Raw genomic sequence first — 13,385 nt, forward strand, 5'->3', positions numbered from 1 at the left:
GTTCGGTCCTTACACTCCAAAATGGCCAAAGAGAATAATCCATCGGATTCGAGTCTGGTGAAAGTGAGAGCCATTTTGTGGACGTTATGAAGTTCGGAACGTTGTTTTTTAGCCATTCTTGGTTCACTCGAGCTTTGTGAGACGCTGACGAGTTCTGTTGAAACATCCATAGTGTGCCACCGAAATTTTTGTCTGCCCATAACTTCAAAGCAACCTCCAGAATACATTCCTGATAATATTTCGCATTTACCTTAACGACAAGCTCGTTGAACACGGGCGCCCATCCGCGGTTACAGCGGCCCAAACCATTACCTGTGGCGGGTGCTGCCTCCTGGTGGCCAATCGAGGACTTAAATTCTCGTATGAACGGTTGGTCAAATAAACTCTATCGTTTTGCGAGTTTACGAATTGCTCAATTTGAAAAATTTTCTCATCAGAAAACACAAAGATCGGAAATTGACCGCTTTCGGCTAAGGAAGCAACTCCCTCGTTCTCTCAAGTCTGACTTGTTGCTGCTTTGGTGTGGGATATGCGCTTTTTGGATCTTGTAAGGCTTGACTTTGAGATCATTTTTCAGTATGCGGCGGATGCTACGATCAGATATTGTCAATTCTTTCGCCATTTGGTTGACACTTCGTCGGGGATTTCGCTCAAGTCGCTTCTTCACTTTTTGAACCATTTCACGTGACGTTACAGTCTTTAGATGAGCACCTTCATAACGTTTCGCGATGCTACTAGTATCATTGTAACGAGTAATGGTGCGATAAACAAAAACTTTATTTACTTTAAGGTGCTCGAGCTCACGAACAATCGCTAGTTATGATTTTACAGCCGAATATAATGCAATAATCCAATTTTTCGATTGAAATCCATTACTCATTTACTTTTTTCGCGTTTACTCTCGGCAAAATGCTTCCGAGCTCTTGTAAATAATACTCTGGACTGTCACTTAGCCAACAGACAGCTGATGCCCGTGCATCAACCGCGTGAGCGTTCTGAAATTGGTTACTCTTCGAGTGCCGAACCCTGTATAGCACCTCAACATTTTGACCAGTTTTTACTATATTTCTTCGATTTTTTTTGAGGTTCATAACTTCTTTATTAGCAAATTTTACAAAAATTAGAAAATTTCCACAAATTTTTCATCACATGGGTTTGATTAAAATCTCCAGAAAAGTTTGTGGTATAGAGTTTTATAGCTTATTAGTTTTAGCATAATCAAGTGGAAGTATGGAGTTGCTAAAACCTCCTGCTGATTTTCATAATTTTTTCTTTCAATTTTGTTAAACATTTTTCCCATATAAAGCACGTACGAATTTTTTTTTAATGAAGAAAATGGTTGAACATTAAGGGTTAATGTGACACTACTCAATGTGAGGCCACTCTTCAAGAAGCATTAAAACAGTCTGATGGAAATAGGTTAGATTAGGTTCAACTGATTGACTTACAGTCACGCATAGAGCGGTTCGGTTCATAGGGATACCAGATGAAGTTCATTAGTTTTGTGTTTTGAAGTAGTCCACCCGCATGATGCCTGCTTCTATTGCGAATTCAAGGAGATATTTCCAACCTACTGCTGAGATATCGTCCAATCCATCCAACAGTGGAGCTTCCAGATATTTTAAACGTGTTTTTTGAATAACGCAGGGCATAAATCATACTCCGCAAGAGCGTGAAATAATTGTGTCATTTTTTTCATCAATAATCGGTCGATGGTATTGGCGTAGCGTTAATATCGGCGTCGATTTCCTAATCGTGTCACAGCAACTAGGCAAACATTCTGGCGCTTAGCTGCTCGACTCGAACAGATTGGAACCGTACGAAACTTTGTGGGGTGTGGGCACCTTCGGAATGTTCATTCGGTCGAAAATATCACGGCCGTCAATGTCGCTGTGAGCGAAGAATTTTCAACCAGACGACGGGGCATGCAATTGAGCATCACCAGACGGACCGTACAGCAAATTTTAATGCAAAACTTCCACATGTTGCCGTACAAAGTGCAAATGATGCAACCGTCAGTCGCATGTGAATTACTGTCAAGCCATCCTCAATCTCAACAACGAATGGAACGATTTTACTATGTCGAAAATCATCATGAGCGCGTTGTAACTTACAGGGCCATATGATAAATGACTTCTTAGAGCCGGAATTGGATGAGGCGGTGTAACCGCACTCACCATCGATACTGTGAAGGAAAGGTTTGCTGGATGCGAACCGTTATCATATTGCAGAAACTCATGGGAAATGCTACAAAACGAGCACAAATGTATACCAACACTGCTTTCCAGGAAACGAGATTTAGTAAAAATGATATCAGGATTCAGGATTTTTCTCTGAGTCTTCCTTCCTTAATAAATTTTCATATTTATCCTATTTTATTGAGTTTTATTTCCTTCTCTAATGAAATGTGTTTCACTTCATGGCTAATTTATTGAGCATTTCGTTCTCAGTATTTCCTATGGGCCCTGAAACTCTTCGGATACGTACTTGATTATTCAGGTATAGGATATACAGCTTATCAAGACAACCCAGCTCCAGTTTTCATGTAATCTGGAAGGATTTGAGAACCTCAATTGCTACCTGACAATCAGTATGGGTGGATATGCTTCTTTTGTTATAGTTGCGTTTAAAGTTAAAGCGAACGCATCTTTCAATTGGAAATATATTTCTATGATCGCCTGGTGCTTCCGAGTATCTTTTCCCAGACAACTGTCCCTTCACCTTCCACGGTAAGGGATCCGCTCGGATACCAGGTTATCATGTTCTGGTTTATCCTCTTGGTTTTAAAGAACTCTTCCCAGGTCTTTTTCTTGCACAGTTCAGTCTAAAAGCGTTTGGCAAAACTAAAAATTTAACTGCCAACCAGAAAGTCCGTAAACAGATGCATAGAATGGGATCTGTTGTTGAGTTAATGGGTGACAATTTCTCAGCCGAAGCCCCACCCCAGCCGGCTATGCCATATTGTAGCTTTGGCTGAAATACAGCAAAGTAAACCCTTTTTGACTTTTTTTTTTGGCTGTTCGGTCGTGCTTCTTTTCCTATTTGTGATGTGGTCTTGATGTTTTCCACAAATGAAGGGGCCTACAGTTTTGTGCGGCTCCGAAAGGCAGATATTTTTTATGATGAGTTTTTTCATGGCAGAAATACACTTGGAGAATAATTTCCCATTGCCTTTCACGGGATAGCCGCTATAAGAAAATAGTGTTTCCATCATTTGGTGTCTCATGCCCGAGCTTTCGAATCTGGGCACTGCGGAATGTTAGTCGCGCACCAACAGATTCGGCTACGGCGGCCGCAACGACCTCTTTTAGTTTCCCTTGAATTATGTACGTCAACGCAAAACTACGCTCAAAATTCCACTCCATTCTTCATAATTTTGTATTCTATCATCTTTGAAATTTCAACCAATGCAGTTCTTGTTTTTCTCTGAAAGCAATAGGTACTCATTTTACTCACCTCAAATTTCCGCATTTGCCATAGATGTCAACGTCAATATACTCCTGTAATGCTGCTGCCAACTTTTCTCTCTTCGACAATGTCTCGCAGTGCGACACAAACCAAGCAGCCATCCGCGTCTTGCCTTCCCACACTTGCGACACGCTCGTTTCATTCCATTCGACTGGTACTTGCCGCCATTTGGCATGAACTGCCGGCGCTACTAATTCACCAGTTTCAATATCCTCAAAATACTGATAAGGCCACATTATATCCGAATCGAGTCGATAGCTCATAGTCATGTTGTAGAAGCCAGCCTCATCGGTGAGCACATGCTTTGTCTCACCTGGTGGTTCCATCAAAGCAAAAACATATTGTTGATGCGGCGACCGTCTTCTAGGCACTGGCTGCAGCAAAGGAAATGGCTGCGCTGTATGGAAGAGCACTGCATCGAACATTTCGATGGTGGGCAAGAAATCGCGATTGTTCGTCAAGTCACAACGATACTCGTGGCAATTGAATTCGTCGCGAAAGTAGTTGGGTCCCATACTATCCTCGCTCAAACCCCAACGTTTGTCTTCAAAGAAACTGTTCCATAGTAGTATGGTGCGCGGCCGACCAGAGCGCCCTTTTTCCGCCACTTCATTGTCGATTTGATTTTGGTAAGCACGCAAAATTTTATACTGATTGAAAGCGGGTGCATTAATGAGCAAATGGATGATAGCCACAAAACTAGCGAATATTCCAAGACTTATAAGAATGACTAGATACTTTTTGCGTCGCAGCGGCATAGTGTCGTTCGTTACATGCGCGGCCGATTTAACTGAAGTTGGTTGAACATTGGCACTGCCATCATCGAGTAAAGGCACGTTAACGTTCGAATCGAGTTCAATATATGGCATAGTGGCACAAACAAATGAATGTCTCGTTTCAACGAACACTTTGTATTTACACGAGTAATAGACGAATTTTCGATTAGAAACTGATAATATTTAGTATCGATAGTAGTGCCCAAATTATCTCACTGCCGCAACCCGCTCCGCACAATTTTCAGGCCATCGTTGAACAACTTTCCAATTGATAAGATAAGTAAGTGCCGTTGACGCTAATAAATAGGAAAAAAAATACAATATCATAGTCAAAATCTTGATTACCAAGGAAGAGAAGTGTAATAAGTATTTGTACATGTGTATGTGTGTACATGCATTACAAAAATATGGAAACACGTTGTTCACATGTATTAGTACATAAAATGAAGTGAGTAATTTTTTTTTTTTTTTTTGGCGTGTAAATACATACAATTACAGGAATTTCATTCCCCAGTAGTAAAGTAGGAACTGCATGTTTCCAGAATAGCATAGAACTAACCCATTTTGGTACGGTACCAGACCCAAAACCCCAAAAATTTTGTAAATGAAATGTTTAACTCTGACTAAGCTTTGGCTTATCTTATCGTTGACTACCCTTTCAAACACAATATCTAATTCAAACATAAATTCAAGTAAAATTTTCTTATAACCAAATAAATATTGGTTTCTCATTTTTAGCAAATTTCACACATTAAAAAGTTTCTTAAGCGTAAAGTTACGCCCATATTTGTTTATTTCAATAGCCATTTTTTCTATAATGGAGAAGTTTTGTTTTGTATTGTAGACAGATGCGTGAAACTCGGCTTGTAAAATTTTACACCTGAATTTTAAAACAAACCACATAATTTTTTTTTTAATTATTAAATTATCTCTGCTTTACTTACAAATTTTCAAAAAAAGAAAACCAGAATTTATAGTTAAAAAAAATTGAAGACTTTGATACAAATATTAGAAAAATGGTGGCTTCATCAGATTTTTTTTTGAGACTCTTCGCAATTCTTCTTCCTCTAAAATTTTACACCCAAATAAATTGTCACGAAAAACCCAACTACTTTATTTTTAGAAAAAATTTATGACTTTTGTTTAAGTTCACATTTGAATTTTAAAAAAAAACACCTGTTTTTTTTTTAATTATATTATTATAATGTCAGCTTCTAAAATTTTACACACAATTTACAAAATAGCGATTTATACCATTGAAATATCGGCCTCTAAAGTGTCACACCCAAATTTTAATGAAAACCCCAAAAAAATTTGCGAAATTAATTATATTTAAAATTAAAAAAAGGCCAAAAGTACTGTTTGAAAAAAAGAGAAAGAGAGAATTTACCCCAGAATTTTTGAAAAAAAAAGTTAAAATATGGCCTCTAAAATTTTACTCAAAAATTTTCTTGAAACCCCTTAAAACTTAAGAATTTTTTTTTGAAAATTAACAAACTTGCAGCTTCAGCAGAATTTAAAAAAAAAACATGTGCTTTTTTTAATTATTAACATATATTGGCTTCTAAAATATGGCACGCAAAGTGAAAAAAACAGGTTATTGTTAAAAAATCGAAGATTTTGGTATGAAAATCAACAAAATGGCTGCTCATACGACAACTTTTTTTTTAATTTTCAAACATCGGCCTCTAATATGTTGTACCAAATTTTCACGAAACCCCCATAGTTTATTGTTATTATTTAAAAAATTATTGTTTGAAAATTTACAAAATGGCGATTTATACCAGAATTTTGGAAAAATTACAATATTAAAATATAATGTTCTAAAATTATACAACCACAAAAACAAAATCAAGATTTTTGCTTGAAAATTCACAAAACGACGGTTTACACCAAAATTTTCGGAAAAAACCAAGTACAGGGTTTGATTGAAAAGTAATGAGCTTTATTTTTTTAAAGCAGTTTTATTAAACCTTTTGGCTTATACAACTAATCTTCTTCAAAATAGGACCCATGAGCGTCAATACACCGCTGGTAGTGGTCCTTCCACTGCAGGAAACATTTTTTAAACTCATCCGCCGGAATCAATTCGGCTGTCACAGTTTTTTGGATCGCCTCGATGGAGTCGAAACGCCTCCCCTTCAGCTTTCTTCTCAGGCGCGGGAACAAGAAGAAGTCCGGAGGTGACAGGTCTGAGCTGTAAGGAGGGTGGGGAAGCACCGGAACCCCCATCTTGGACAATGCAGAGGTGCAGAGGAAGGCGGTGTGCATGTCAAGTTTTCCGGTCACGATTTCCCGCACTTTGTAATAAGTTCAATTTGACTCTTTACTAATCTCACGATGTTGACTGCACCGCTGTTGCCAGCGAACTGGGACCGGTTTCTAGTGGAAGGGGAAGGTCCAACGATCATTTTCCCCCCCAGCCGATTCAGTTGATCGCTAGGCAGACGCTCCGCGCGGGAAGGCTCATTACTTTTCAATCAAACCCTGTATTGTTTTCAGTTTTTTAAAATCTTGGTTTCTAAAACTCTACACACAAATTTTCAAAAAAAAAAAAGGATTTATTGTTAAAAAAAAATTGAAAACTTTTGTTTGAAAACTAACAAAATGGCAGTTTCCGCAGAATTTTAAAAAAATTCAAATGTTTTCAAAGAAAATTATTTTTGAAAACTATTTTTTTTATAATTATCAAAATAGCCGCTTCTAAAATTTTACCTACACCGAAATTTTCAACAAAATAGTAGTAATATACGAGGTGTGTTCAAAAAGTATCGCGAATTTTGTGTTTTTTTTTCAAAATTTATTTATTTATTCACTAATATCTATTTTGTCCAAAGTAATCCCCATGAGATATTATGCACTTGTGCCAACGTTTTTTCCAATCTTCGAAGCACCTCAAAAAATCATTTTTTTTTTTATCTTGTTCAGCTCCTCCTTCGATGCCATCTTTATCAATCGTAGCGTAGCGTCGTGCTTTCATGGGCTTCTTCAGTTTCGGGAACAAGAAAAAATCACAGGGGCCAGATCTGGGGAATACTTTGCTGATGCACAACACCCCTGCAATCGAAGAAAACAGTAAGCAAAACTTTTACAAACTTTTACTCTGGAGCAAATTTGGATCGTCGCGGTCAGAGTCCAACATCTCATCAGCAATGTTCGGCCACCCGTCTCATGTCCAAATCATTGAAAAAATTCGAATGGCACGAGCCAATCGATATGTCAAGGCCCTCAGAAACTTCTCTAACGGTGATTTAACGATTTTTTCGTCTGTTGTTGAGGTGCTCGGGCGTCCGACACGCTTTTCATCGTTCAAATCTTCTCGGCGTTCTGAGAACATTTTGTACCACCGATACACGTTGCTTTGGTCCAAAGAAGCTTCTCCGTGGGTTACAGTCAACATTCGGAATGCATCCGCGCACTTAATTTCGTTTTTCACACAAAATTTGATACAGGTTCTTTGATCCATCTGTTTGAATAGGTAAAAATCGAAGACGAGCCGAAACACGTGCAAGCAAGGCAGCTGTCAACAATTAACTGAAAATTCAAAATGGCAGAACTCGTCAGCATGAGTACCAACATATCGCCACAAGAAAATCGAAATTCGAATGTACGTAACCAGCGAAAATTTAAAATTTGCCATACTTTTGAACACACCTCGGAGCTGTACAAATTCGAAGTTTTTTTTTTAATTGAGAAACCGCGCTTAAATATTTTATCGTAGCAATCGATGGTGCACTTATTATCGGATATCTTAGAAACATTCATTCAATTCTTATGAAATTTTTAGAGAATATTTTTGGCCTATTAAATCAAAGATTGAACTACAAGAAAATTTGAAAATCGAGTTTCTGAAATTTCTAACTATTCCTATCGCCTTACGCTAGTTTAGATGGGATTGTTGAAACTTTTGGAAACTTTCGAATCGGCACTCAGAATATGAGTGAGAGTGCGTCAACCTTAATTGAGGTAAAATTTGGGGTCTTCCCTTCGTTGCATGAAAACTATCAATATGACAGCTGAGAATGGTAAAGTGTGTTTACGCCAGAACAACCCTTCCAAATTGTGGAAGTTTACTTTGAAAAAAATTATGTATTCTGTTCGCGAAGTTTATCGACCCGGCGGCATCATTGGTCCTGTTTTCTTTCGCAATGTGGAAGGTTTTGCCGTTACGGTGAATGGCGAGCGCTATAGAGCCATGCTGGCTAAATCTTTGTTTCGAAAAATTAATCACCTAAACATCGACGATATTTGATTCTAACGAAATGGAGCAACTTGACATACAGCGTCAGTTAGACTGAACGAATGGATCATGTAACTCGTAGTCGCGGTGGACATATGCCAAGTATTATTTTCTAGAAATAAATTCTATGAAATTATCTGCCAGATCTATCAATCACAGTCGAAAATCTTTGAAATTTAGAAAGATAGCTAAAAAGTCGAAGTCATAGTTCGCATGCAACGCAATTATCAGAGATTTGATATTGACTTACGCTCTGATATTGCAGATAATTTATTTAATAGAAATCATATTCTCTGTAACACATTTTAACAAAAGCAAATACAAATAGTAAAAGTAATAAGTGAATTGTATCAATACCAATACAGTTATCATATGTGAACCAAGGAAGCAAACCAAAATGTGTGAGGAAAAGTAAATATTAATTTTGTGTGTTTATTTAATGAATTTTTGAACAGGGTACGAAAACATTTGCAATGGTTGTGTGCATTGCCTAGCAGGACATTCATGTGCACGACCCATATCCAACACACACACACATACATACTCGTATGGTGTGCGCTATGTCTACAGCACGGCGAAAGTGACACTAACCATGTGTCGGGAGGGCGAACATGCCCCGCATTCCAGAGAGCAGCCCAACAGAAGAAAGTATGAAGGTCTTGCAACTTAACCTCAACCACTGCGAAGCAGCGCAAAGCCTGCTTACCCAAACAGTATACGAACTGGGCATCGATGTTGCTATACTTAGCGAGCAATATAGAAACAGGCACGAGGCGTCATGGGCCAGCAACGTAAATGGCAAGTGTGCCATATGGAGCTGCGGGAGTAACCCAACCCATCTGGGGAAACCAGTTGCAACAACCGGCTATGTGCGTGCCAAAATAGATAATATACACATATACAGCTGTTACATACCACCCAGTACAGATTTGTGTACCTTTGCCAGTATCATGGACGAACTGGTTAATGACGCTAAGCAAAGAAGCGCGGCACTCATAGCAGGTGACTTCAATGCGTGGGCAGCAGAGTGGGGATGTAAGAGAACAAACCCGAAAGGCAGGGAGCTTTTAAATGCACTAGCAGCGCTTGATTTTGTTCTACTCAACAGTGGTACGGAGAACACATTTAGCAAAAATGGTACTGGTTCCATCATAGACCTTTCTTTCATAAGCAGGGGACTAAGTAGAGCTACAAGATGGTACCTCAGCGACTGCTACACACATAGCGACCATAAGGCAATAGTCATTGCCATCGAAAAAGCTCAAGTAGGCACGATACCCTACAAACGGCAAAATGGGTGGAAAGCGAAAAGCTTCGACGAGAAGCTCTTTGAGATAGCCTTCGACAACACCGAGGTAATATGCACGGTTGAAACTGCAGCGTCGGAGATAAGGTCAGCCATCACCAAAGCATGCGATACCGCTATGGTCCGACAAGGAAGACACCAAACACGTAAGCCAGCATACTGGTGGAACGACGAGATTGCGGAGTTGCGAGCACAATGCAATCGGGCCAGAAGGCTATGTCAGCGCTCACGGAATGCAACCAACACTGTAGAACTCAGGCTCAACTACAAAAATAAGCGTAAAGCGCTTAAACTGGCCATTCGCGATAGCAAGCGCAATATGTTCAAAGAGCTATGTGACGACGTCAATAATAACCCATGGGGCTCAGCCTATAAAATAGTGCGGAACAAGATGAAACAGACGGTACAACCAACATGCCCAATTCTCTTGGACCAGATTGTACGAGAACTCTTCCCTCCGCAGCCTGACTTTGTGAGAAAGATAGATAGCGAACCAGCCACCAACATCCCGGCGGTAAATGTAGCCGAAGTGCTCCAACTAAGTAGCAAATTATCGTCTCGAAAAGCGCCTGGGCCAGATGGAATTCCAAACATTGCGTTGAAAAAAGCCATGCTGCAAAACCCGTGCTTGTTTGCGAGAATTTTTAATGTGTACCTGCAAGAAGGCGTCTTTCCAAATATCTGGAAACTACAAAAATTGGTACTTGTACCAAAAAAACCAGGTGCTTGCGCTCCAAATGAATACCGTCCACTGTGTATGCTGGACTCCATTGGTAAGTTGTTTGAGCTTGTGATTAAAAACCGGCTGGAAATATATGTAGACGGACAGCTGTCAAGCTACCAGTTTGGCTTTAGGAGGAAGCGATCTACCACAGACGCGATAGAGGCCGTAAAAGTAATTGCGGAAAAGGCAATTGAAGGCAAGCGATGGTTAGGTGGTGCAAAAGAATATTGCCTAGTAATAACATTAGATGTCAAAAATGCGTTCAACAGTGCCAGATGGATAGACATACTACACGCCCTCCGCGCGATGCAAGTGCCTACCTATCTACAGCGTATCATATCCAGCTACCTGTCTGATAGGGTGTTACGTTACGGCAGCGACAGCGGAATTGTTGACTACCAGGTCACAGCTGGTGTGCCACAAGGATCCGTTCTAGGGCCCCTCCTGTGGAACATTATGTACGACGGCATTTTGCGACTAAAGGTACACAAGAGAGCAACATTCGTTGGCTTCGCGGACGATATATCAATCGTTGTAACCGCGAAAACGCTCGCGGAAATTGTAAATATCGCGCAACAAGCTATAGGCGCGGCTCAAAGATGGCTAGGCGCGAATGGTTTAAAGCTAGCTACGCATAAAACAGAAGCCGTACTCATCAGCAGCCGAAAGAGAGTTGAAAAGGTCAAGATTAGAGTTGGGGACAGCATTATCGAGTCAAAGCCATACATAAAATACTTAGGCGTCTTGGTAGACCACCGAATTAGCTTCCGATACCACTTGGAATACGCTAGCAACAAAGCTGCGACTGCGACAGCAGCCCTGGCTAGAATAATGGCGAACATTGGAGGACCAAGGCAGCAGGCAAGACAGGTCCTGGCTGGAGTAGTGAGGTCTATCCTTTTATATGGCGCGACAGTTTGGCGCGATGCATTCCAACACGCTTCATACGTACGAAGTAGTAACTCCACGTACCGCTTGTGTGCTCTTAGAGTCTGCTCTGCCTTCAGGACAGTCTCAGAGGATGCGGCGCTCATCATAGCCGGTCTATGCCCACTCGACTTGATAGCGCAGGAGATGTATGAAATGAGACGTATGAGGAACAACCAAGCCCAATGCGATCAGCTGGCACTGAGAAAATCCATAAACCACCGCTGCGTGGACCAATGGCAGACGCGATGGGACAGTGCAAATAAAGGCAGGTGGACCCACCGTCTCATCCCCAACGTTGAAGCTTGGCTCCAGAGAAAGCACGGAGAAGTAGACTTCTATGTCTGCCAAATCCTAAGTGGCCATGGTTGCTTTAAAGCGTACCTTCACCGCTTTGGACACGAAGAAAGTCCATACTGCGAGCAGTGCACACCAGCAGTTGAGGAGGACGCAGAACATGTGCTTCTCACGTGTCCCCGCTTCAGAAGAGTAAGGGCTAAACTAGAAGGCAACCTTGGCAGCAGCATCACGCCCGAGAATTTAGTGCCACTGATGTTGATGAGCCAGGACAATTGGAGCAAAGTCCAAAACATGGCTGCTGAAATAATGCAGCAACTTCGAAATAGCGAGCAGGCAAGGAGGATGCGCGAACGTCAAATAAGAACGTGAAGCAGCACACCTATCCAGAGATGAAAACACAGGTAAACTGACGATACCACTATTAGAAACTAGCTTTTCTATGGTAACGAACAGGGGCATGGGGGGAGGGGGCGTATAGATCCGACAGGGGTGGTTGTCTTCTGATATGACCTAACAGTGGTGGTAATAGGCAGATGCAGCTTGTGACATATTGCATCAGAACAGTAACTGACGTTGAGTGCAACGCTCAAACCGCCTCCCGACGAAATACTTGACGGTAGTACCGGGGGGATCGGTACTTTGACGGTAGGAGGTTTAGTTCGGGTTAAAGTCCCACACTGACGGGGTAAGGCTTTCGATGCTTCCTCCTCATAAAAAAAAAAAAAAAAAAAAAAAAAAAAAAAAAAAAAAAAAAATACTCGTACTCGTACATGCATATTTTACTAGTCTAAGGCAGAGTAATAATTCTTAACAAACAACATAAATGCAAATGCTTCATAAAATTTGCGTGTATTTATCTCTGTATAGTGTACAGTGTACGCTCGATAATGTGAACTAATTAAAACAAAGTCCATATTAGCGAATTTCTTCACTTTCGAAAAGTCAAATTGAAATTTTTTTTAACAAAATGTAATAAAATTCTTTAAATACTTTGAATAAACTTCATCTTGCTACATTCACAAGAATGAAAAGTGTTATCTAGTTCCTCCAAAAAATCAATAATTTTTTGCTTCTTTATCCTTTATTTATTTATATTTTTCGGATAAACCGAAAACCAAAAACAAAATTTTTTTCAAACAAAAGTTTTCCAACTAAAATTTTACTTTTTATCGAGAGTTTTTTTTTCGTTTTTAAATATATTTATTTATTAAATTTTTTTGACGTATATTTTTTTCGGGTAGACAGAAAGCCAAAGAAATTTTTTTTTAATATACTTATTTATATTTTTGTCGGATAAACGGAAAAGCAAAACAAAATATTTTTAAATAAATTTTTTTCAAGAAAAATCTTATTTTATACTGAAAGATTTTTTTCTAATTGTTTTCCTTCTTTTCAAATATATTTATTTTAGTTTTTTTTTCGGATAAATAGAAAAGTAAAAACAAAATAATAGGTCTATTTATAAGTTCGTGCGGTTTTACAACAGATGGCGTAACTTGATTATTATTCCATCGATCCACATTTCCAAACATTCATTGGAGAGCTACTGTCGTAAGGCACAAACGTCAGTATAAGTTTTTTATTTGAAGCGTAAACAACAATATTTTTACCACACTTGAAAATGTCGAATTTCGTGCCAAATAA

The 13,385-nt window shown here is 39.6% G+C and overlaps 1 protein-coding gene across 3 annotated transcripts in view; it reads right to left on the minus strand.

The window, feature by feature from the left end:
- Window positions 1–13,385, minus strand: part of LOC128858072 (alpha-(1,3)-fucosyltransferase C) — a 32,410-nt gene that overhangs the window by 1,140 nt on the left and 17,885 nt on the right. For all 3 annotated transcript variants that reach the window (XM_054094007.1, XM_054094008.1, XM_054094009.1), the window contains exon 2: window positions 3,457–4,540. In XM_054094007.1, coding sequence (XP_053949982.1) covers window positions 3,457–4,337 — 881 coding nt within the window. In that variant the 5' untranslated portion in view covers window positions 4,338–4,540. The remainder of the gene's footprint in view (window positions 1–3,456; window positions 4,541–13,385) is intronic.

The sequence above is a fragment of the Anastrepha ludens genome, chromosome 3 (genome assembly GCF_028408465.1).
Source record: "Anastrepha ludens isolate Willacy chromosome 3, idAnaLude1.1, whole genome shotgun sequence".
NCBI classification, from domain to species: Eukaryota; Metazoa; Arthropoda; class Insecta; order Diptera; family Tephritidae; genus Anastrepha; species Anastrepha ludens.